At 42.9% G+C, this 26,038-nt stretch overlaps 1 protein-coding gene across 2 annotated transcripts; it reads right to left on the minus strand.

The window, feature by feature from the left end:
- Nucleotides 1-556: 556 nt before the first annotated feature.
- On the minus strand, nucleotides 557-26,036 carry DCUN1D3 (defective in cullin neddylation 1 domain containing 3). 2 transcript variants are annotated; one of them, XM_030284752.4, is made up of 4 exons: nucleotides 25,927-26,036; nucleotides 15,483-15,558; nucleotides 10,269-10,801; nucleotides 557-8,381 (listed from the first exon to the last, which is right to left on the minus strand). In XM_030284752.4, the coding sequence occupies exons 3-4, from the start codon at nucleotides 10,697-10,699 to the stop codon at nucleotides 7,898-7,900; spliced, it is 915 nt and encodes a 304-aa protein (XP_030140612.2). In that variant the 5' UTR covers nucleotides 10,700-10,801; nucleotides 15,483-15,558; nucleotides 25,927-26,036; the 3' UTR covers nucleotides 557-7,897. The 2 variants fall into 2 exon arrangements, with proteins under 2 accessions (XP_030140612.2, XP_072791732.1); XM_072935631.1 differs by lacking the exon at nucleotides 15,483-15,558 and having other exon boundaries at nucleotides 25,927-26,009.
- Nucleotides 26,037-26,038: the final 2 nt, after the last annotated feature.

Genomic DNA, 26,038 nt, shown 5'->3' on the forward strand with positions numbered 1-26,038 from the left:
TTCAGCACAAGCCCAGAAGCAGCAGTGAGCAGGCAGGAGATGCTCATGTCAGTGTCATTAATGGCTAAATTTAAAGCCACATGAAAATTAAATCTATTATTCAGCAAGAAGAATGCAGCCAATTTTTACTCACACAAAGGTATTTTGGCCACTCCAAGTCAGCCTGGCATTCCTTTGGCTGCAGCTATTGCAAGCTGGGTTACACAAGAACATCAGTGCTACTGCAGCCTGTGAAAGGGAGCCAGTGCCTGCAGCTGCACAGGCAGCCCCTGCTGCTGAGCCAGTCCAGAAGAGACCGGGAGCTCAGGCAGCTCAGGGCAGACTGACCCCAGCACTCATCCCTCTCTAAGGATTTACTCCTGTTCAGGCTGTTCACATCCAGCATCTCCTTGTTGCAGACACTTGCACTGCAAAGTTGAAAAAAAAAAAACCAGCTAGTTTTCCTTCCACACGCTTAAAAATTATGTGGTCACCTCTCTGCCAGGACTTAGTGAGCATCCAGGAGTCCTGCTTGAGAAACTCACATGACAAATAAAACTAGCAAGAGTCCTATTCATAGGCATGAAAAAATAAGTAATTTGTCCCTTTTTAATTGAAAAATGTAAAAAGGACTTCAACTTTAAATAAGACATTTTGTACAAAGCTTGAGCACAAAAAAGTGAACACCAATGTGTCGTTATGTAAACACCACAAATGTTACTCATTTGTTCAGTAACGCACAGAACAGCGTGCGAGTTCCCTTTCCAGTGGGTGAGATTTCTGTAGCTGTTCCCCTCCCCTCAGACCTTACTGGAATACAGGAAACCCAGAAGCTTTGGAACATTTACAGGCTACAGTAGTCAGGATACACTGTGACTAAAGGAATTTTTTTGTTTTTTTCTTTAAGGGGTTGGTCATTTAAATATACAGAAGTACAATAATTTCACAGGTAAATGAATGGCAGCTTGGATTAGAAAAAGCACCAAAATATTTAATATACATCTGGCACAAATTTCACAAGAAGTCAGTAATGGACAAACCAATGTTTTGCTTGTAAGAAAAGAAAAACCTCAGACTGTACTTAATGCTCTTCTTCCAAAAGGGACACAACAAGAACATTGCACTCAGGATTGCTATCAAGTAAAGACAACCTTCTTATCACACCCTATTTGCATTGTGCCTTAGATTGCACATTCCATAAGATGCTGTTTCCATTCTGTTCCAGACACCTATGGTGAGAAAATTTGATGTAAGAAAGGTAACTGTAAAACTACAAACCAAACCAATTCAGTAGATTGGGATTCAGTAGATGCATTGCCCTGGAATTCTCCCAATTCTCTAGATCAGGTTTCAAATTTTGCTGCATCCCTTTGAATTAAAGATCCTACACGAAACAGAATTTACTCCAGCTGTTTTCAAGCATTACATTTTATAGCACTTCTGATAGTGCTGTCCCAAAGAGGAACCACGGGGCTGCTCCGTGACCTGCGACACATTCATCATTCCCAGAGTGAGAAAACTGCCTCACACAGGGTTATCTCCTGGGGAAGTCTGAAAAGGCAAAACACCCCCAGGCACAAAGAACAGCAGATGTGATCCTGCCCACCCTGGCTGGTTCACTGAGGAGCCCAGAGGCCCATCAGGGAGCTGTGCTCACAGAGATGCAGTGACAGCCACACAAAGCCCTGCTCCCGTTACTTCCTCAGTCACACTGAGTTCCTTCTCTGGGAGCAAACACTACCAAAACACCTTCCTTCCACAGAGAGGGACTTGAGGCTCAACTGGGGCCTCAAGACCCACAAGAAAGAAATGAGGCTGCACCAACCAGTGCTCCCAGGCTGACCCTTCTCCACACAGCCCATCAAGGCCTTGTGGTTGCTTCATGCCCTCAAGACCAGCCAGTGCACACCCCAACAGCGCTGGCTCGGGACACAATCCTGCCAGTCCCATCCACGGCTCCTGGAACTTGAGTTACTCAACAACTCACAGCACGAGGCCCTCCAACCCTCCAAGTGTATTTTCAAATAACTTTCTTGAGCATGACTTAAAAAGTCACAACTTCCAATATGGAGCACTAATCTGTGAAGTCCTCTAACGTGTAACACACATGAGAGCAGCAGCCAGCCTTCAGCTCACCAATCCTCTGTGCAGGTTTGCCAGCTCTGGTCACACCATCTCCACTCTCACAGGCTCAGAGAAGAGCAAGAGTCAGCAGTTGTAACTGCATAAAATGGCAACATTCAAGTAAACACACTGCTTCAACAGTAGGCAACCTTTAGTCCAGATAAAATTTACAGGACATAAAAAGAAACACTTTACAGCACAAACACTGGAGATGGACTATTTTTCCTGTGTGTGAAATAACACGTTATCCAAAAAGGGCTTATCTGAAGAGTGCAATTACGCAAAGATAGAAACTTATTAAAAATTAAACAAAAAAAAGTATTACCTACAGAACCTGTTGGATTTTCAAAGACTGAGGATTGCAATAGTAGCAAGGAACCGCTGCAATGTCAGTGATTTAAGGCAAGCTGTTAGGACAAGAACATACATGCTCTTTTTACCTACTGTCTCACATGTTCCCCTGTTCTCTTAAAATACATGCCCATCCTGAGAGTGCAAAAAGTCACACCCCAAACCAGCCTCACACTGGAAGGATCTTGCAGCAGCAGCTGCCACAGCATCGCACTATGGTGGATTTGCCACTACAGCAACCGTGTTGCAGTTTGCTCTGGGGGAGGAGAGGAAGGGCACAGATGTGCTGCATGGAGAATAACCCCCCAGTGCATTAATGAACACAGCTGAGCACCAAAGCCACTCTGGCATCTCCAGGTCTCTTGAGAACACTCCAGCTTTACTCAAGCACAAGGGTTTTATCCTGAGCGGGATTCTGACCTCAGGGAGAAAAAGGATGCGTGTAGCCTTTGCACTTTGGCAGCTCCCATCTTTGCCGGGTGGTTACAAGTCTGGTCCAACATGGAACAAAACACAGTATTTCTGATTAGAAAAAAAAAAAAAAAATACACTCATGGCACTGCATCAGGTGGGTTCCTAAAGCTTTTCAAGGGCAAATGAAAAGGCTGGTGGCTCCCTCTTGGGGAGCAGCTGCTCTATCTTCAATTCACTGTCAGCACAGGCAGCCTGACCAGGGAAGAGGATGTGGTGGTGGCAGAAGCCCCTGAGCCTCAGGCCACGTAGCTCTGCTCGGTCGCTCTATTGCACTCCAAAAGTAGCACCCGGGAGGACCAACTCTGGTCTGCAGCTTGACCCGGCCCCCTTCCAAAGGGTCCTTTGCATACAGGTTAAACACAGGATACCAAAAACTATGGCAAATAGATAATACTTAACTTGGGTCAATTAAAAAAAATAGATTATTCATATCCAGGCATAAAATCCTGGGACAAAAGGATGGTAGCCTTAAACTATTCAAGTCTAAGAACAAGAGGTAGAGATACCTACGTACTTCATGGTGAAGGAGTTACAGCCTTCTTTCTGTCTTACAATCTCATGAATTTCACTTCAGTTCACACTATAAAACCAAAGGTTCGATCTTCAATAGACCAGAGAGAAAATGTTAACACTGGTGGGTTTGTTTGCACACAATAAAATTTAAGTAGACACTTTAATACTTATTTGTAAAAAATATGTTTTTCTCCACATTGAAGCACTACTCTGAAGAATTTTGAGTTTCAGGTTAAGCATCTTCCTTTTTAATATGATAGGCTAAATCCACATGCACATACTTTGAGCAGAGTGGGCTCAAGGGAAGAACTGCGTGCCCAATTTACTGAGGACCTTCTAAAAAAGCATCACACTGCAGAATGCAAGGCTGCAAGACCCAGGAACTCACAATGAATTATTATTTACCAAAGAATGGGAATGATGTAACCTCAGCCAACAAACTGTATCACAACTGAGGTGGCTATTAACTACATGGTGTTTCTTTAACTTTGTTGGGCTTTTTTGGAAACAAGGCTCATGTTGACAGTGTCACAAAAAGTCTAAGGTCACTGGTCAGGGCACAGGCCTAGGAACCACGGGTGACAGGCTACTCCTGGATCCATGGGTTCTTCAGGCTCTGATGGACACAGAGAGAAATAAAAGTCACCCAGCAGAGCTGCTGCTGCCCCCCAGCACTGTCCACAAGAGGAGGGGCTGCACCCTCTGCCACCAGCCCGAGCCACTCTGTCCTCAGCAGAGCAGCCTGAGCTCATTTCATGCTCTGAACTGGGCTTGGCAGAGAACTGTCCTGGCTCAGAGCTGTACCAGGAGATCTCTTGGGCCAGCCTGGGGGAGCAGCTCTCACAGTCCCAGCTGCTCTTGTGCCACCTGCCAGACCTGTGGCCATTTTCCTGTGGTCCTTTCACTAGGATTGCACAGTACTAAAAAGCTGTAATTCTCCATGTAGAATAGCACCAGCAGCAAATAAACTCAGGATTTGGTGTTCAATTCCAACTCATTGCCTCAGTCATGTTTTATGGCCAGCTATGGGCAGGATCTTTCAAATCCTAACTTGAATCAATAGATAGTCTTTGACCTCAGAAACACACCCACACAAGTAAAAATTAGCACAATTAAGCCTCCAATTGAACTGGAAGCCAAATTTTAAAGGTGTTGCAAGATATAATATCATGTAGGTGGTCAGTGTTTTATTACTAGGGGCTACAGTTTACAGGAGTTGTATTTCTTTGCATATAAGAGAAGGCAGTCAAATGCCACAGACTGTGGATATCAGACCAATTTTCCAGTATATTACTCCAACTATCTATATAGTTATCTATAGTTATCTATCCCAAGTTGCAGCAGATTCACTACATGCATAAAGTTTCCTAATGCATAATCTAATTTTAAAAAAATTAAACAGTTGCAATGGTTTCAAGGATTCCATCAGCATCACTGCTCACTTCCTGTCCCCTACACAATGAAGAATTATATAAAAATGAAGAGTGAATGTATTTGGCCTGTTCCGCAGATATTCACAGTTTAACCATTAAACAAGCACATATTCAGAGGCTCCAATATCATTAAAGACTTCTCAGAGACACACACAAACCCTGCTCCCTCACCCCAACATTACAGAGTCCAGGCAGTCTCATCTGGGACCACAAAACCACCAGGCAATCCAAGAGAAGGTCTGACAGCCCCACTCACTGCCAGCACTGCCACAGAGCTGCAGCTTCAGCTCCTGATTCAGGAGTTTAAAACTGACACAGGTCTGGTTTGCATTCTGTAAATTATAATTAAAGGACTAAAATTAGGCTAAAGATAAGTGATACTTTGCTAGATGGATCATCTGGCTATTTTTGCAAGTTCCCTGCCCAGTGGGTGGAGTTGCTCCTGCCTGGCTGGAAGCAGCAGAACAGGAGCAGGACTGTCTCCCACACTGAACACGTGGGTAATGGTATGTCCTTTCCCCAACGGGAAACCAGATTTTCCCTTCCTGTGTGTTCACCTCTGCCTTTAAAAAGCAGCTGTGTTACCTCTGACACATTAAAATGGCTGAGCCCGATGCACTACAGATTGATTTCCTTACTGCTGTCCACATTCCAACCACAAGATAAAACCTTCTTTAAAGAGCTCTATCCCTCATCCTCTGGGGCTGCTGCATTCTAGGGTGTAAATCAGAAGCTGCCATCTGGTGAGCTACCCACTTGAATAGTTACTCTTCACACTCTGGACATTTTAAATTTCCTTTAGGGGGAAAATAAGTAAGTGATGAACAAAGCATTTAATAGCTGAATGAATGAAGAGCCTCCAACTGACAAATACAGTCTTCATTTACTATCAAATCAGTCTCCATTTGGAACTTTTCCTAACAAAGCATCCTCTGTTGGGGCATTTATTTTAGTCTTTTAAAAATAACAGCACCAGAAAAAGTCTCACCATAAATTCAACTATTCCAGCAAGAGTGCTTTGGCCTGCTTTGCTCACCAAATCAGAATAAGGTTTTGCTGCCAAACAATTCTGTGCCACAGAAAGTTGGAAGAAGGAGGGACAAAGCTTTGGGTGTATTTACCCATAAAGCAGCAACTTTAGGGCTCCCCTGCAAAGGGACAGACTCAGCTGCATCTAAAACAACCACATTTGTTTTCCACAGCTTGTTTCCCAGCAAGAGCAGCAGGGACCACACTCTCCTTTTATTAGATGAAGGAGATGCTATCTGTGGCTTGTGGGTTTGTTTTTAAACAGTTTGCATTACCCACATTTTGTTAGTGATTTATGACCGCCAAGCCAAGCTACTGCAGGGCTGCACACCAGCAAAGCCAGTCCCAAAATTTGGGTAGATTCTACTCCTCTCTCTGCTGATCCCTGTGGAGCACAACATATGTGCAAACCATGACACTCTGGACCTGGTGACAAGCACACCATTAAAACCTGTTTCCCTTTAGTTTTAAAACCCTTATATCACAAAAGCCATTAGATGCTATGGATGACTGTCCAGGCTTTTTGCTTTGTTTTTTTTTCAGTTGAAGTTGGCTTATGATCCTGAAATGCAGCTCTGAAAATAAAAGGTGTGTAACAGAAGTGTATCAAATTCATTAAGCCAGCACTTGGCTATACAGAAAGCCTTGGCAATCAAACCTTTTACCAAAAGGTGTAAAAAAGTTGACATACTAAAATTAAAAAAGGTAGCATCAATAACCAAAAAAGTTTCAACCAGTGTTAATAAAACTCCCTTTAAGTCACAACAATTTCAACAGGCAAATAGTCCCAATACAGGCATTGTAAAATAATAAATTGACTCCTATCCAAATATTATCAAATCAGTCTAAAAATGACTCATCTACACTGCTGTCATTAAGAACACATTAAGAATTCACTTTGTCATCAGATGCCGATATTGTTGCTCCAGAAAGTGTGGTGTATTAACTGCAATTTAGCAATTAAACATATGCTTTAAAAAATTGGTTTGTCAATATTAATGCAAAAGATAGTTCCTTACATAGAAGTACTGTGCTTGCCAGACAAGTAAGGTAATACTTTAGGTATAAATCAAACAAATTAAAGCAGAATTATACCACAGTTTTCCTTGAAGACTTAGGATTTGTGTGTTGCTTCTCGCAATGTTTAGCAAACTTAAGAAGCAGAACCTTTGGTTCTTTTAGTCAAGTAAAAATATTCTCATGTAACCACAAAAATACAACTTCCAGAGAAAATGGAAGTCCATCAACAAGTCCACTTTCAATAAAACTGAGGTAGTACTGCTCTTTTATTACATGAATGTGTAAAGAGATTTAGATATAAATCGTCATCTACCACTCAGTTGACTGACAGGTACAGTAATTTTATAAAACAATCCCAACATTTAGTTTCAAAGTCCAAAAAAGGAATGATCTGGACTCATTCACTAGGAGTTAGCTCAAAGTGGGAATTAGCCATATTACAAAAAGCTGTTGCTTATGTTGGTTTTTAGAGCCTTATTAACCAAGATTAATGCATTTATAGTTAACACTGCTGTTCATCTCGGTATAAAACCTTAAAATTATTACAGCCTAAAATTTCAACAATGTAAACAGCACTACACACAGTACAGACCTGCCCTGACAGATGTAGTATGAAAAACTTAATCTGGCACTGTATAATTTAGCAATGTTAATTTAACCTAACTAAAAAGATCTACATTGTGCAAGAAGTATCAGACTTACTTATACTAATCTGAAGTCTTAAAAAAAAAAAAAAAAAAAAAAAAAAGCTTAACTTGTAGCCAGGGTCAAATATTTCAGGGCAAAAGTAAAAGGAATAACCAAAATTAAGAAAGTGCCTAAAACATGATACAGCATTTTAGAGCCCTTTCATAGACAAGGCAGAAAAAGGTGTAAAGTAGAAAAATCTGGAGCCTCGGTAATTTCCAGAAACATCCAGAGTTACATTTTGTGAAGGGCAACAAGTTGCTTTTGTCACTGCTGCTTTGCCACCGCTAAGTCTGTTCGTCCGCACACAGGCCCTCTGTGTCCGAAGACAGAACACATTTGGTTTCCTCTTCCTTTTTCCTTCGCTCCATTTCCCACTCCACAAAGGTATCGAAGAGACTCGGCCAGGCCTCGTCCTCGCTGTAGTTGCTAAGGTCTGGTCCAATCACCTGAGTAAAATTTAGAAACATGTTCCATGTGTCCCGGGAGATTCCCTTGATTCCTGAGGGGTTCTTGATTAGGAAGTGTAACCACTGGTCCAAAATAGGGGGCTTGTTTTGGGTGAAGACTAATTTCCAAAGGGCAATGGCTATTTCCCGATGTAGCGACCTCTGTCCTTCTTCAGAGTCCAGGCCAAACTGGAAGGTGAAACGATAGAGATCCTTGAATTTATGCTCCTGCTTGGCTTCATTAAGGAGGCTGGGGAACCTTGCACAAATGCCATCAATGCTGTCTGCATTTATGGCTTTGCAGCCTTCAAAAAACTCCTTCCTGTTAAGCAAGAGCAGAAAAATTAGTGAGCCCTTCCCACCAACCTCACAAACACATCCCGTCTCCGTTCAGCTACACCGAATCTAAGAGAGTCACCTGGACAAGACAAGGTGTACCCTCAGCCCCAGTGGCACACAGATTTTGGCAACAAGAGCCACTGGAAAGACAGACAGTTCCAAGGCATTCCTTAAGGCCTGGGGAACCACACACGACCCCCAGATCTGCTGGGGCACTGTTAACATTTGAAAGATTCTGTTCTCTGGCTTTTCTGGACACTTCCACATCCTGGAATGCCTTTCACATTAAAAAGTGAATCTAATTTGCCACAGAAGAAATTCTAAATGTTTGAAACTAACACTTTTACCCCAATTTGATTCAATACTGCTGATGTTTACATGCCCATGCTCTGAGCAAGCCGTTTGCAAGGGACAGAGCAGTTCACTTCTACTTTTGCTGTGTTTTTTGGTTGCTCTTTCAGCCTGCAAAACCAAAGGGGAGCCACTGGTGTCAGTCAGCAAGGCATCTGCTGAGAGCATGGAAGGAAGTACAGCCTCACAGGGGCTACAGCACAATGTATGGACACTGCTCGAAGCACCAGCCCTGTGCCAAGTGGCCAAGTGGGACACGTTTAGCTCCAGTTTCTCTGATGCTTGTGAGAAGGTGTTGCAACCAGCCAGGAGAGCCAGCAGGCTGACACAGGACGGGCTGGAGGGAACAGAGGTGGAGCAGCACTCAGGAGAACAGACCACAGTGCTTTCCTTGATGGAAGAATCCATCAGCACCTGTACCATGGAGCATGCCCTTCACCAAATATAACCTCTCACAACTACATGTGTCCTCTCCAAGGAAATTAAAACCATGTTAATAATACTCATGGTAGTTGTGCAGAATCACAGACACTACTTACAATGCCTTCACCAGCTTAGCAAATACCTGCATCATCAGCCTCCAGTAAATCCACATTTGCATTCCAGAGTAACTCATCCCTTTGACACACACCCTCAGTCACAAAGACTCTGAAGATGCTGTCCAGTGCACAGCAGAGGCTTGGGTCAAGGCTCTGAACACCAAAGCAATAAGCTCAGTAAAAATAAGCAGCATGACTCAAACCAATCTAGATAGATCAAAATATAAGAAATTCCTTCTCTCCCTGCCAATCCTTGTAGGCAGTCTCCCTTGCTCTTACCTGGACATTGCTAATCAAGCTGGGGGACTCTGCTGCAGTTTGGGTTTGCCTACTGCTTTGTGGGGGGAGTTTTAGCCATTCCATTGTTTTCTGTAGCATGACACATGCTGTCAGCTGGCTGACTGAGCCCTTGTCCAGAAGGGCACAAAGCACTTTGAACAGCAATCATTTGTCAGCTAGTATGAAGAAGCTACAAGTGTCAGAACCCTCACATTTCCTTCCCTCTCTACGCTTTAACAAGATTACTCTTGGAAAAAGACATTAAGTGTTACACTGGTTGGACAGGAACACTTCTGTCATTCTTTCACAGACTGTTAACAAAGTTAGTAGCAATTACTAAAGAAGCTCACATTATTTTAAAGGAAAAATTAATTTCAGTGGCCAGTCTCATCACAAAGATAATGCTGGATACAGTAAATTGCTTCTGGTAAATCAAGAATAAATTAATGTCTACAGAATCTCACAACACTGTTCATCACTAGCAGCATAATGACCAAAACCACATCTTCTAAAATCCAGTGTGAGGGGAAGGGGAAAAGAAGACCAAAGCTTACCTTCTACAGAGGCAGGAATTATTTTGATCAAAATGCAAGTGTTAGAAGAAATAAGTAAGTGAAGCTAATGAGGCTGTCTCTCCAACATACTGCTGACAGGATATACTTTAACATATGAAAATAATTACAAGTTCTACAAGAACTAACCTTGTAAATTTGCACATGGTAGCAGCCTGAAATTTCCAAGCCAAAACTAGTACTTTAAATTCAGTGGGATCAACACAGAGGTCATTGCAAAATCGTTCCATTCCTTCTTCCAGTATGGCATCTTCCCGCTCGTCCTTATACCTCCTGAATAACTCCCCAATCCTTTGTAGAGAGGATTCCTCTGCACTGCAAACAGAGTCTTTCTTTGTATCTCCAGAAAACGTCGGAGGCTGACTGGACTCTACAGCAGCGTCTGTTTTCTTTGTCCCGTTCACAAGAATGTCTCCTGAAGCCTTCCCGCAAGCTGAGCCATGGTCGTCTTTGTGGACTGCACTTCTCTTGCTGTGGGACTTGCTGCCAGATTCTCTCTCCCCATTTTTGCTGCCAAGGGTAGAAGAAGGGTTCTTGCACTTGGTGACACACTGGCCCATGATGTTGTAAGCCCAGCTCCTAGCGTGGTCCCCCTGCCCTTGGACACCCTCGCAGCTGCTCTTCAACACATCTCACCATGCCATTAGCAGCACTCAGCTAACCTGAAAAACAGTTTCAGAGTCAAACTGCTGTCTCTCTATAAAGAGCAGCTGAAGTATTAAATGTGGGATAACACTTGCCATTAAGAGACTGACTTCAGGATATTTAAGCTTTGCATACTGAAAAGGAGCAGTGTACACAAGGCTGGAATATGCCATAAATTTCAGGCAATTTCGGGCTGTTTTACCTAGAAATCAATGCAGCTCACTCAGTGGCTACACTATACTAATGGGTCCTAATAAAGGAAATTCCTAAAATTCTTACTGCAGCATAGGTTACAAAGAGGTTGATTCATGTACAGGCTTCGTCACAACAGACTACTCTAACCCAGAAATACTTTAAAGGAAATGGTTTTTAAAAGTATACCCACATTTTGTATATAGAATATAAAACACTGAAACAAAGCAGGGAAGGGAGGATAAGGACACTGTTGATATCACATGCTAGAGATTTAAGCATTAGATCTAGACTGCACCCCCAGCAAATCAGAAAAAGGGACTTCTCATGGAAGGGGGGAGCAGGGCTGTTGGCTGGTTTTGGGGAGGAGGAGAGAGAGTGAAAGTTGCGTGTTTGTTTTTAAGCAGAGTTTGGAATCTAGGTTTTGTACTTAAAACATACACAGAGTGTGTCTGCAGAAAGGAGGCAACACTTCTTATGCAAGAGGGTATTCAGAAATTGTTCATTGTTTCAAGTGGGCTCCTCCCCTCAGGTAAGGAGACAGGGGAGGGAGCCTTCTTAATGAAACTTCTTCAAACCAACACACATGCAGATAAGAAGTAGTAATTCCAGGTCAGAGGAGGTTTTTTTTAACAAAAATTTAAATGCCAAAATTATTTCATCATACTCTCTTTTTATAAATCAGAAAGCCCTGCGTATTTGGAAAAAATATTTTGCCCAGTGAAAAGGGCTCTCCAATTTTCCCTGTTAAAACCAATCTAACACTGACACTGCCCTATCAGCAAGCAGCCACACCAAGGACAGTCTGCTTCTCAGAAATGTCAGCTCCAAGAAAGCAATTGCTTATCATAGTCCTCCTTTACCCACTAATTTGCATTTCACCTCTGCTGTCAGTTAGGCAAAAGCTTCAAACATAAAAATTGGGTTTGCTTTGACTTTGTGTACACCTTCCAGTTTAGAATTAGAACAAGAAAGAGAAGAGATAAAAAATTTAAAATTAAGAAATACAATAGCTGTCATGTAAGTTTTACTGTATTCTTTCTTGGGCAAAGCTTTACTGAGACTGAAGTCCTCTTTAAAGCTGTAAACCAACAGCAGCAATAAGTACAGATGAATTCTCAGATATTAGGATTATAAAAATAAATGTCTCAGCTATATCTGTTTTGACAAAACAGTACGTGTGCAGCTTCATGAGCAAAAAATTTTGCCAGTGGAACTACAACAGCAAAGATGCTGGTTTTGACTACCTGGCTTCCCTTTCCCTCTCCAGTCCCTTTTCTTAAGCACATAACCCACACACAAAACTAGCAAATACCTATTTTTTTAAGCAAAGGAAGAAAGGTATTATATATTCTTTCATCTCAATGTTTTAAAGATTGACTTTGCAGCATCATTTTTATAGGCAAGCAAAATTTGATTTAAAGTATTCAAGAAATTTGCAATAATTTGTATTTGAAAGGATTTATAAAAATATGCATGTCGATATAAATGATCCATAAGGCAATTTCACTGGTCCTTAGTATTTCACAGCTCTGTGAGTTGCAGTGCACAGCCTGGCACAGATTTCTGTGCTGCCAGGTGCCTGAGCAACATCATCCTCTCCAGTCTACACCAGTCATTATTTCATTACACCAAAACAAACAGGATACTAGTAGGCAGTATAAAAACTGCTTAGTGATTAACTCCCACATACCAGCTTTCCCCTCCCAATCTTTAAATTCATCTGAATTCAAATGCTCAATCTACACTAATTCTTGCTCTTCCATCAGTTTCTCAGCTAGCACGACACTGGACAAATTTTTCTTTAGAGAGAAGCATGCAGCTAAAAGAACAGAATAAAACATTCTGAGTTCAGACTAGCAATAGAGTTTAAAGCAGAGTTTAGGTAGTATAGAAAACTTTCTGCTCGAAGATGTAACAGCAGTTATTAGCTATTGGTGATTTGGAGCAGCTTTGCCCTACGGGGAAGGTTAAGGAACAGCTGCCATTAGTGAACAGTACTTTCCTCTAAAGTAGTCAAATCACACACATCATAATTGACAGATTAATCCAATTCACTTGAGGAATCTCAATTTTAATTTTTTTAAAGGCAGTTTGCAAGATGACATACTGTGTCCATAATTTTCCTAATAAAAGTGACTAATGCTGCCATGCTTCCTAAGCAACAACTTGTATTAATGATAACAATCTAATGTTCAGGTTTCCAAAGTTACATCACCGGTGTGATGAAACTGATGGGCTTTAAAGTCATTTGCTGTCACAAAAAGAGCACTACAATTCACAGAGGAAGGATCTGCCAGCATTATTAGACACCTGTATGTAAGGAGGTGTCCCATGGCAGTTTCCAAAAACAAGCAATCCCAGTAGCATTAACCCCTAGAGGGTAAGTTATCCTCCTCCCTCACATTGTACCCCTCTAACAAAAATATCTTCTGTACTCCTACTTGCCTTACAAAGAGCTGAATGCTGCTCCTGAACAGCCACTGCATGGGCACTGCTAGCTCTTACCTTCCTCTTCACTGCTCTTCCCTGCAGTAACAGAGTTCTTCTTTCCTCCTTCCCACCAAGGAAGTTTTCAGAGCACAGTCCTACTCCTTATGAACAAACACTAGAAGATACTGATGCACAGTTGCTGTAATTCCTCACTTTTCTTCTACAAGAAACTTGATGCCATGTGCCAGATACTTAGAAGCATTCTACCCCAAAAATAGCAAAACCAGCTTGGGAAAAAAAAAAAAAAAACCAGACTGCATCCGCTGGCAGCTTGTGGATGTATCTGGTTTTGTAAGAGAAAAGACTTTTGGCAGTCCATCAGTTACCCTTTTGTAAACTGCCTTGTGAGCTGGATCCACTTCACTAACTAGTCACCTCAGCTTCCTACGTGACTCAGGTTTCAAGGCATGAAAGGAACAAGAGCCGTGGAAGGAGACAGAAACAAGTGGGAGAAGTCGGTCCTTTTGTTATGGAAGGCTGGAGAGAGGATCTAATTGCAGCATCAGGAGCTGCAGTGAAGCCAGAGCTCAAGGAGTGGGAGAGAGCACCCTCAGGAAGGTGAACAGAGCTGTGTGTTCAGCTCCAGAGCAAAGCGACTGTCACACAGCACAAGGACCTGCAGAGGGATTTCTCCCAGCTGGATCAGGAACTACAAGTTCTTGTGTACCCAAAGGTTAGACTGGATTGGTGGCAAAGCATCAATTCCCAAAAGCATCAGTTCCCAAGAGCAAAATCACTAAGAGGCTTGTACAGCATAAAAGCAAGATATAGAAGGCAGCAACGACCACTGCTTTTGCTATTCTACTAAAAAGGATCAAAATTCAGGGCTAAGGTTGGAATGTGTTCAGTGCTACAGGATGCAGTGCTCCCAAAGAAGTCTATTACTCAGAAAAGCATTGAGCAATGATCTCCAGTACATATTAATCACCAAGATGCCCATGAGGCCATTTTCCTCTTTCAAAGCAGAGATCCACAGTGACCTTCTCTGCACCTTTCTAGAAAGGAGTCAGCAGCTGGTAACACAGGAAGATGAGTGCTGAATACAGCCAGCTAAAGCAAAGTCACCCTCTAAGAACAAAGGATGTGCAGAGCCATATGGCCCCACACATTAAATGAAAACCTAGAGAAGATTACAAAGGCCTTGGCTAATGCTTGGTGGGGCTTTTTGATTTTGTAGGGGTTTTGTGTGGGACCTTTTTCTAAGTGCTGTAAGGAATTTGTAACATTTTTCCTCTATTTCCAAGTGGACAAATCACACATAACCTAGAACTTGAAGGGAGCAAAACAAAGTGACTCAGTAATAACTCTCAATCATACAAGCACACCGTGGCACAATTGAAAACAGCAGTAATGAAGTGTGGGGGGGAGCTGGCAGGAGGAGAGAAGATGCAAAGGAGATATTTCAGTAACCCGGTATTTTTCTATAATGACTGATGTTATTGTAGTAATAGAAATTATTGGATATGTCCAGAGAATAACAAGCAAAACAAGCATTATGCTGCTTAATAAAGTGTTGCATCAGAAGGTATTTGTAATGAGTTTCAAAACACAGAAAGTATCAAGAGAGTAGAGAAGAAGCATTCCATACATTCAAGAAGACCTCAAAGACAAATTTAGGAAATCTCATAACAAAAGGGGAGACAGCTCAGCCAACCATTAAATCCCTTTCCAAGTAGCATTTCACTAGCTAAGGCAGAGACAACATAACTAGAGCTTAACTAAGCCTCAACCCAGCCTCAGCTTTTCACAAACACTTGAGCATAGTCTAAGAATTTTACAGAATTCCACTATGTATTATTTACCTTTCAATGGATAGGACACATGACTTTAAAGAGAGCTGAGAGTAGGGAATAGTATCATGGATGCCCTGTCGGTTTCCAGCCCTGAGGAGATGCACAGAGCTTCCCAGTGGGGCGGCAGGAGACGCTCACTGCCACTGCTGCAGCAGAGGCAATTGCTGCTCTAACAACGGGGCTGGACAAGTGGTCTTGTAAGCAAACATCTAATACTTACACAGTTTGAGCTACGCAGGGAATCATTCCACTAGCTTCACAGCGTCCTTCAGGCTCCCTGGGTTCTACATAGAATGCTGGAAGACAAAAGACCACACAAATCTTTACATTTAGAAAGGCTATGAAAACCATGAAATGCACCAAATGCCGAGAGACAACGGTGTATTTAATAAAACTCTTCAGAGCCAAACTCCATTTATTCAGAGTCATTTTATGAAAAACTACTTCACTTTTTTGACTCACAAAGTAGCATTAACACCATTAACTCTGCATTGTCATATAAACCATAGAACAGGTTTGTTTGGAGTAAATACACACTTCCGGATACTTTCATGGCTTTGGGAGCATGGGAGCATTAATTCCTCATTTTATGCACTCAAAGCAAAGCAGAGGACATGCTATCACTGTCACTGCACGTTAGCTGAGCACTGTTTAATCTGTGAATGCCAGACAGCTGCTACCTAGCAAAGCATAATTTGGGTCTGGAGAGTAATTCTCTTTTTTCATTCTCTAGCACATTCTTTTCCATGTTTGTTTTCCCATGTTCAGTCGAGCTGGCTCCACTTTGCTACTCTTAAATTGGCAGCTTTGCTGTATAACTAGAAACCTCTGAAGAGGACAGACAAAGGTATGTCTGGTTTGTGTAGCAAGAGCTGCAACTGCAGCCCCTAGTCAACACCTCTGTACCTGACCTAGTAGAAAAACACAACAAACAAGAAATCTCTGGCAAAGCTGCCCTGCTCTACCATACTAACATAAAGACTAAAACATCTTGTTTTTACAGCTCTTAGTACATCTAGGGAGCAGACAGGTGATCAAAAGCTGCCTTGCTGCATACTTACCTTTTACATGAGATTTACTTCTTAGGAAACAAGTAGGAACATTAGCTTGTTCAGAGCTTCCTTCAGCAGAAAGAGGAGGAGGAATACAGAAAGACAACCATGAAACAACATCTTGTCACACATGCCAATCTCCATGAGTTTTCCCCAAACCTGAAGCCTATATGTGGATTAGGAAAATTTGACTGACACATAAAACTTAGTTCAGACCAAAGCTGTTGATAGAGCTTGAAAGCCCCAAACATTTCAAAATGCAGGAAACTCTGGAGTGTTTCACTCATATACACACACAGAGCAAAAATGTATCTCCACCGAATCATTTTTAGGCATTTATTGTTGAGATGGAGACCAAAAAGTCTATTTCACACTGGTATTCTGCTCCCAAACTTCATTTTCCACACAACCAACCACCCTTTTTCCCTCCTCCATGGCTTCACAGTTCTTTTAGCAGACACTCCAGTGGATGCACAGCCACAGGGCAGCTTAATGTGCCGGGGAGCAGAGGAATGTCTGCCTCTCTCACGGTGGAAGTACTAGCTTGAATTTCTTCCTATTTGACCATAGCATGCCATGAATTTCAAGAATTTAAGAAAATGCAACATCTGGCACATCTATGTTAATTTCTTTTGGCCTCCTGCATCTAAATACTTCCTTTTATAAATCACCACAGAGGAAAACAGGGTGCTATGCAGCCTCATTCCCCAGGAACCTGTTTAAACATCTCACAGTTCACATTTTGAAAAATCATTGTCATGGCAACTTTTTGCAATGAACTACTTTTCAAACATATTTGTATTTCTTTGGAAGAGATCTATGATCCCATGATCCACCAAATCGACATTTCTAGTCGACATACTGCACATACTGGAAGCAAACACTTACTTCAAGTTCAAAAGAAGCTGAATCTGATGGAGATCAGCCCTACCCAGCAAAAGCCAAATTTTTTCAGGTTGTTTGAAGTAATTTCCATGTTTACTGACCTATACACACATGCACACTGACTGGACCCAGAAATTTTAGCATGTTAGAACCTTCTGCTACAATTCTTCCCCTCTCTTTATATTTCTATTCTTGAGTTGTCCATTTAATATTTTCAGATTTTTTAATGTAGTAGCATGTGTAAACTTTGACAACACAATCATGGGATATGGAACAAAAAGTCAGTATGAGTTAGCAGTTAAAAGATCAAGCTCTTCAAGGCTGTATTTAAAAGCTGTCATAGCACAGCAATGCACTGACTTCGCCCTAAATCATGCACAGTGAGTGCGGTGGGGGTGGAGAAGCATCAGCACATTGGTAGCACAGGTTTTGGTGCAGTCCCTGGGCCAGAGCTGCAAGGTGCAGCTGCAGGCTGTGGTCACCAGCACCCCTCTGCTGCACTGCTGTGGAGCAGCAGCATCACAGCACAGTAACTCAGACAACAGCCTGCACTGCTCATTAGGCTCATTAGCAACCACTGAGAAACCCACCGGGAGGGAAGTAAGTAAATAATGTGGACCCTTGGGATGATGGAGGCCTTTGTTTTGCTCATCTGGCTCTTTTCATAGCTGTGTCTAAGCCCCGGGACTTGGCTCTCCTGAGCACTGGGCAGGAGGATCAGTGCAGGCCCTCCACACCCCCAGCAGCTTTCCCAGAGGTAAAAGCAGGCAGCCTTCTCACCAAAAGCAACTTTCTTTGCTCCCCTGTGGGGAATCAGTGAAGGAACAATGGTATTGTTTCCCTCTTCAGCAGGCAGAAATGGAAAGGATCAGCTCTACCTGGAAGCTTTCACCGAGCAGTTCAGAGTTCTACACCAGAGCTCCATGCACTTGGAGCACAAGTGTTACAGCACAGACCAAACTTCAGTCAAAGCCAGCATGTTACAGGAACTGCTTATTTCAAGCCAGAACCTGCAATGACACTTCCTCAGCAGAAGCCCTCTGAGTGCAGCACAATGGCACATTATGGGCTCTCATGAGCCCAGAACACACCTCACCACATCCCCAACCAGCGCTGCATAGCACCTGTGTCACGCTGATCTGCTCCACACCACTGCTGCACAAATACTTTTATGCAAAGTTACTCAAGAGGAAGTCTAAAAGCAGGAAGGTCCTGCTGCAATTAGTTAAAACAAATTATTAGTTTGTGAGGCTTCCTGCAGTTGAAGAACATTTCAATGAATTGCAGACAGTAATGGTTTTGTGGGCAGATACATGAGAACTTGACCAGTCTGTTCCAAAACAAGATAACAGAACTATTTCTGATTAAACTCAGTTTGAGCTTTGGAAACAAAACAGCTTTAGAAATGTTATCAAACTGGGTAAAATTTGTCTCTACAGAACATGCCTGCATACAGTAGAAGCTAGTTATACAGACACCTGAAAAAGCATCATGCAGAGTTCCAGCTGCCACTTGGCAGAAGGCTACATGGCAGTCTGGGGAAAACCAAGCCAGGCAGCAGCTATGGTAGAAGCCTGAATACTTTCTCAAATGAGAAGTGGGCTTCTCTGAGAAAAGTCATACTGGAAACGCTTAACTACTTTGGAAGAGAAGGACAGGTACAAAAATTTTTTTAAAAAATCAGGAACAATATTCTTCACTATATTTACAGTCCATAAAACTGGGCCAGGTCTCAGGGTCAAGAATCAGAGCTATCACCAAATCTCTTCCTAGAGGAAACCACCCCCCCCAGTCACCAGGATGCAGGCAAAAGTCTCTTTACCTGAGCCTTGACCTGTGCTGTCACTCCAAATCCAGAGCTTACTCATCAAAGGAGATTTTTCCATTCAACACTGGGCAGAAGAAACCTGCTTTCTGCACTCATGAAGAGCACCTGACTTTGCATGCACTCACAGAGCATGACACCACATTTCATGTTCAAAGTTCAACAAGTAGTCTCATGAAAAGGTGGAACAGATATTTCAGATCTGTAGTTCACTGTGTGCAGCTAATTGTGTAAGGCTAGCTTAAGGAAAAATGAATAATAATGTGAAAAATGACAGCCAGAGAAAGACTTGAGCACCTTACCACTTTTTCTTATGGAAGATACATTCCTTAAGTAGCTTTTTCAGCAGAAACAAATGCATCATCCTTGAATCCCTCCCTTCCCTTTACACTCTCTAACCACACAATACCTTACTTACTGATTGCTTCTCATTGTTTTTCCATTTGGCCCCATTAAAAAGTTTTCAATTGTTTCCTATTATGTGCTTCATCTTTCTTTATTAGGTGGGTGGAATGATTTGTTAGGATTATTGCATTTTCAAAAAACAAACCCAAGTCCGGTTAGCTAAACAGAATATAATTTTAGCAGGGTGCCTTCAGGTGCTTTTGTAATGTAAATAAATTAATGAACTAATTCAAGCAGCAGCAGTACTTGTTTTGAGAAGTCTATTTAAGCTATGAGCAAGAGAATGGGCAGAGGGGAAATCAAGACAGCCACACAACAGGGCTGTTCAAGATCATGCCATCAGTTTTCAGTAAAGCTGAAACCAGAACCCAAATTAGATTCCATCCAATTCCCTACCTCATACATACTCAGACATGAACAAACTCATTTATTTCGCTGCACATAATTCAACCACCTTCAGAAAACAAAGGTTCAGTCACTGAGCAATTTATCTCCATCCATTTAAAAACTACCAATATTCCCCTTCTCCCTCAAGATCCTTGTCAAAGACCATAAAAAGTCCAGCATGTACAAAAAAAGCAAATAATCTTCTAATGAGAGTTCATGTGGTTTTTCCTTTTTCATGTGCAAAGGGTTGTAAAAGAAAAATCCTTCAGTATTTTTCCAGGGTACACTGTAACTTTTGCACAGCATGACAGACCTTTAACACCTCAGTATGTATTATGAATAATTAAAGCAGCTCATGCCAGGGGAAGAGCTACTCTGTGCTGACACAAACAGTTCACATTTCTACAGCAAAACTGCAGATTATGGGACCAAAGGAAACCACAGCCCCTGGGTATTCAACAGAGATGCAGCCCATGGAAAGCATCTGAAAGTAGTTGTGCTACAAATATTCACCTTACCCTGGCTCAATCCATTCTGCAAATTAACCTACGGAAAATTGCAATTCACTGCAGCCAAACCAGAATAACTTTGGAAAACCACCTCGGTCTACAATCTTCTTGGCTATGGAAAGAAAAACATTTACTTTTAAACTGAGCTAAGTGTGCAGAGATTTTCTTCTACACTGAGTTCAGCTATCAGATGTCACCCTGAAGTGTCTGAGGTGCCGTCACCAATTACATTCAGCTGAATATAATTCAGGTATATATCAAGTGACTCCTGTAATAATAGGATATGCTTTAAACTAATTGTAGTAGGTGAATAGCTTCATATTTCTTGCTGTTCTCAACCATGAAGAAAAGACAGCAGTCACACAAAAAAGAAGCCCTTCCAGCAGCTCTGGCTAACAGTCTCCCTTCTCCAGCAGAAAGCAGCTGTGAGAACAGTGGCCCACACGGCACCCAACACTGAAAGGACAAGTCTAAAGACAAGAACCAGACCACCTCGTAAGATCCCTGCTGCCAGCAGATGCTCAGAAGGAATTTACAGAAGGCCCACTGGCATCTCAGTGACTGTAATACAGTTTACAGGCTGCCAGCCAAAAGAATCACTCATTGCACACAGTTGTGAGGAACTCCAGTACCAGCTGACCACATAAATACTGGAATCATATCTAAGTTATGTACAACAAATTGTTCTAAGTGAAAGCACTGACATACGAAAGTGCCTTAAGAGTATATGCTTGGATTTTTAAACGGACTGCAGTTTCTAAAGCAGAAAATACACACAGTCACCTGCAAAAGCCCTAATTCTCTCTCCTGATTTGATTTGCAGCTTCCCTATTTCAGTGAACAACACCAACATTTCCTACTGTACAAAGGATGCTGCAGTATTTTGATGCTAACTGTATCAGTAGCTTCAAAGGAGCTCCTTTGAGTACTCAAACTTGGTCATCAGTTGTAACAAAGACACTCAACGCATACTTTTTTTCCGTAAGTTTTCACATATTTTTGATTTCTCTTGACATCCTGCACCCCACAAGAGCCCAGTGTGTAGGTATCTATCCTGTGCTTCATGAGACATAATCACTAACTCCAACCATAGGTAACTGCTGGAAGCTGGAATACATCAGACCTTTGGCACTCCAGGCCACCCATTTACATGCTGATCCATAATACTCAAGGCTTTCTGTACAGACTCACTGGCAATGAAAATATTGAACAGTCAGCATATGACCAAAACCAAGAGTTAGGACATTTGTGTTTGTGAGTCTATTACTAAGCTACACATTCCTCCCACAATCATAGGTGCTAAGATGATTTTTTCCCTCCCTTTCCATTTTAAAACAAAAGGATAAGACTGACTGAATCACAAGTTCCAAAGTTGCAGGAGGAAAAGCATCATGCAAAAAAAAAAAAAAATCAAAGAAAAAAAACTAAAAACTGTCACTTTCTGCTACTACATGGATGCAAAAATAAAGACTGGTATATTTCAGGAGCACATAATCCTTTTGGTTCAAAAAAAACCCACTTCTGTTCACTAAACAGGAAAAGTGAGACAACAAACAACTACGACTGTCATACTGTCTCTGGCAGTCTGACTTTGTGGGAATAACAAACTGTGACAGGAGGTCAGGAACAGCATTCTCACATTTTGCAAAGTAAGTTTTGTCTTTCACGAAACAGATGCTGTAGACAGAACAGCACTTATAACTATTCTTTCTGAGACACCAGAAGATTATACTAGCTTACTCTCTGTACTGGAATCCTGTCTCACCACCTATGCTTTTGTTGGTTTCTCTACAGTATTCATATTTCTGTGAAAGAGTTCTTTAATACTTACATCTAAGTAGTCCCCTAACTGTCATTCTTCTAGCAGCAGAATATTGCAATTAAATAACCTTTAACTAAAATCCAGATTTTCTGCTTCCTTTACTTGCAGACCATTGGACCAGAGAGCTGCCCCCAAGACACATGGATAAAATGGAGACCTAAATGGGTCAGTTCTCAGATTATCTTTTAGGCAAGAGGCTTTGACTCCTTGCTCTGTTATAGTCAGCACTGAGATCAGAATATAAAACATCACCACACTGTCACACCAAAGCCACATGTGACAAGGAGGACCCCCTCATGTGAGCACAAAGAACACTGGCACTTGTGCAGGGGTAATCAGGGCTCCCCTCGGCTTTGCCAACCCCCACCTTCCTGGGCTCTCCAATTCACACACCCACAGCCCATCGCCAAGAGCCCAAATCCTCCTCAGGGAGGGGGAGCCAAGGTGCCAGTGAGCAATGGGAGCAGTCTGCAAGCCTTGGCTTTCCTGATCACTCCCTGGCATGCTTTCAACCCAGATCTGTAATTACCTGACTCAAGTGAGAGTCAAAAGAAAGGTGGGGGCAGGAGGAAAGAGATCACTGTTTCAAAAGACTACTGTACAGAAGACACTGAGAAAATCTGCATAGACAGTTTACTTGTGTCACATGTTTACAGGGCATAAATTGCAGTTGGCACTTTACCAGAAGGCAACCATTTGCCTTGAACATTTACCATGAAAATACCATTGTTTTAAGTCAAGTTACTATGCCATTACTGCTGGGTAACTTAAGAGTCAAGTACACAATTAATCCATGTCACCAATGCAGATAGTCTGCAAAACATTACAGCCATTAATCTAGTATTTTTAAAAAGGAGGAAGGGTTAAGAGACAAAAGAACTTATTAGACTTCCAGTAAGCAGAAGACAAAGCCCATTAGTCAGAGGCAAATAGAGGAAAGGAAGGCAGTGAGATAAGATGCAGACCCCTAGGGAGAAGCAGCCAAAGAGAAGGAGCCCAGCCAGGGAATTCTGATGAAACTGTTAAGGGGGTTCCCCCTTATCTTGCTGTGACTACCAAGTCCCTCGAGTGTTTATAGATTATTCTCTCAGCCTTCCAAGAATTATGGCTACCAGTATTCAGCTCCTTCTGTAGTTTTGAGGATGAAAGAAAGGACTGTTTTTCTAATATCCCATGCTTCTATTTTTACAGTCTCTTCTTACTCAGAGTTTTCCTGTTACATTCATGTACAGACCCAAGTGCCTAATGGAACAATAACATTGTTTCTGCAATTTGCAAGTTCTTACAAACTGCCAAAACCCCATCATGATGGGTTTTATAGTGCTCCAAGGCTCTAAATTAAATTTACCAACATTTCCCTGGCACCAGTGAAGAAAATCAAGTGCTTCAGTGTGGGACAGATCAGAGGAGTGCTGGGGCCCTCTCACTCCTCCAACCTGCAGCCATGCATCTCTGTATCCAAACTCTCCATGCATTCCTTTCTGCCATGAGGAAATGCATGTGCAGAAGCCATGTCTGTTCCCTCTTCTTCCATCCACTTTATACCCCACTGCCCCCATAGACATACCCAACACAGAGGATTTCTTCCTGTTCCTTAAGCTGAACCAAAGAAGGCAGCAGAACCAAGCCTCTTCCTTATCCACTCACAAATTTGTCAGAACACAGAAGTCTGTCAAACTGTCTGACAGCCTTCCTGCTCAATATATACTTCTTCAATTAATTTCAATAAAATTTCAATAAGGGTCTTCCAAAAGAGCTGTTCTTAGTTTTCTCTCAAAGCCACTCCTTCATCTGATTGTCTTTTTTCAACACAATTCATGTTAAATGGAAGCAAGATGTAATTATTAACGAATTTCCAAGATCAACAAATTATAATAACTACTGACACAAATCATTGAGAATTTGCTATGAACACAACATTCAACTTCAAAATAAAGCAAGAATCTGGGCAGAAAAGGCACCTAACACAGCCTTACAGATCCTGATTACATGAGCTGATTACAGTTCATATTGCAGGCTGTCAGTCTCACAAAGAAAGCAGCCAAGCAGTACCAAAGCTGTACGTTCCCTGTTATTAGTTGTGTTACTTTTTTTTTTTTTTAAGAATTACGGTATTCATGCCTACATACAACTTGCTATTAGGAAATAATCAGAGTTTTAGAAATCATTACAAGAGCCAGCATTCGCAATAAGTTTGTAAAGCCAGTTGCACTTTGCAAATCTGAACTAATTCAACACAGATCACAAGCTCTCCTTTTTCTGCTGATGTGCAGAAAGCCTTTGCTTTAGACTGTCAGCTGCCTGCCATGTAAAAGCGAAGGCTTTCCACAGACCACCACAACACACCTTTGTGGGGGAGACTCTGAGGACAGCCTACAGAACTGGCAATAACATGGCGTGAGATCTCTTTACTGCCACATGCAATCTTAACTAAGGGACTGTGCTGCCTTTTCTGAGGATTATCTTTCACCAGGGAAACATGCAGCAGTGTTCAGATGCAGGCAAGGGACACAAGTACTCAGACACTCTCTCTCCTCATTCCTGTAGCCCAAATAAAACACTAATACTGTAGCTACAAATTAACTGTTTAACAAAGCGGTTTTTAAACACGTAAGAGTTTGTTTACATAACGTCTTTTGGTCAACTGTTCTCTCTCTCAAAAACATACAGACCATGCCAGTGAGACCTGTAATTTTCAAAAAGGTAGGGCAGCTCCATGCTTTTTTGTTTATACAGCTATGCACCCTTTTTTTTTCAGAGCACTTAACTCATTACCCCTTTAAATTATATGACAGACACTGTCATTCAAAAAAAGTTACCAGCTGTGGATCAATGCTGTATTCTGACACTTGGCATCAGCCTGCTCAGTTATCAATGTAACATTTTGAAGGGCAGCATATCAGCAGTGTTAACTATTTAAAAGATAATCAATGATTCTTTCCAGCAACCACAGCACTGATAGGATAGGCATATTCTCCCAACCAATATTTGCTCAAAACACTGATTATGCAAGTTATAATTTAAGTTGTTATGAGTAGCTTATTAGTACCACCACAGCCCCAGAGAGTGATTAATGCAGATTGCAGCTTGCACAGGAAGGGTAAACACGCTGAGGGGAGGGAGGGAGAGCTGAAGCAGGAAAAAAAAGTGGCTGTGCGAAGGGGGTACGTTCAGATGGCGAGAACTACCTAGGAGACAAATCGCTGTGCAGTTTATCTCTCTGCCTTTCCCCTGGAAACACGTCGAACGCTCCCGTTCCCGCGTGGCACGGGAGAAGGTGGGCACGGAGCGCCCCCGAACAAAGCAGCGGCTCTGGGGCCCGGGGCCGCCCGCAGCGACCACCCAAGGGACGCGTTCGGACCCCGCACACCGGAACGGAGAAAGCCCGGAGAAGCACACCCCGGGGCCGGGCAGCACCGCCGCTCGGGGCACGGCGATGAGTGTGGGCTGGGCACGGCCCGGCGGCACCGCAGCCCACCGGCACCGCCCGGAGCAGCGCCCGGCCGGGCACCGGGGCAGCGCCTGCCGGCCGCTCCCGGCGGGCTGTCCCGGCGCTGCAGGGCTGCGGCTCGGGGGACCCTGACGTGAGGGGGCGGCGGCGCGGGGCCCCCCGAGCACAACCGGCCCCGGCGGGGCTGAGAGCAGCGCGGCGGGCACGGACGGACCCCGCCGCCCGCGCCGCCGCCCGGACCGTGCCGGGCCGGGCCGAGCCCCGCGCCGCCGCCGCCGCTGCCCCGCAGCCCGGGCGGACGGGAAGAGCTCCGGTCCAATTCACTCACCTCCGCGGCCCCAGCGAGCGGCTCTGCCTCCGCCGCATCACTTCCGGGCGGGCGCTCAGCTGGCGGACGCGCCGTGACGTGCCGTGACGTGCCGTGACGTACCGTGACGTGC

The sequence above is a fragment of the Taeniopygia guttata genome, chromosome 14, assembly GCF_048771995.1.
Source record: "Taeniopygia guttata chromosome 14, bTaeGut7.mat, whole genome shotgun sequence".
Classification (NCBI taxonomy): Eukaryota; Metazoa; Chordata; class Aves; order Passeriformes; family Estrildidae; genus Taeniopygia; species Taeniopygia guttata.

Bases quoted from the DNA above. Each gene is read 5' to 3' on its own strand.
- DCUN1D3 (XM_030284752.4), bottom strand. From the start codon at position 10,699: ATGGGCCAGTGTGTCACCAAGTGCAAGAACCCTTCTTCTACCCTTGGC. The intron at 8,382-10,268 runs GTTAGTTCTTGT...CTTGCTTAACAG, and splicing joins ACCATGTGCAAATTTACAAG to GAAGGAGTTTTTTGAAGGCT.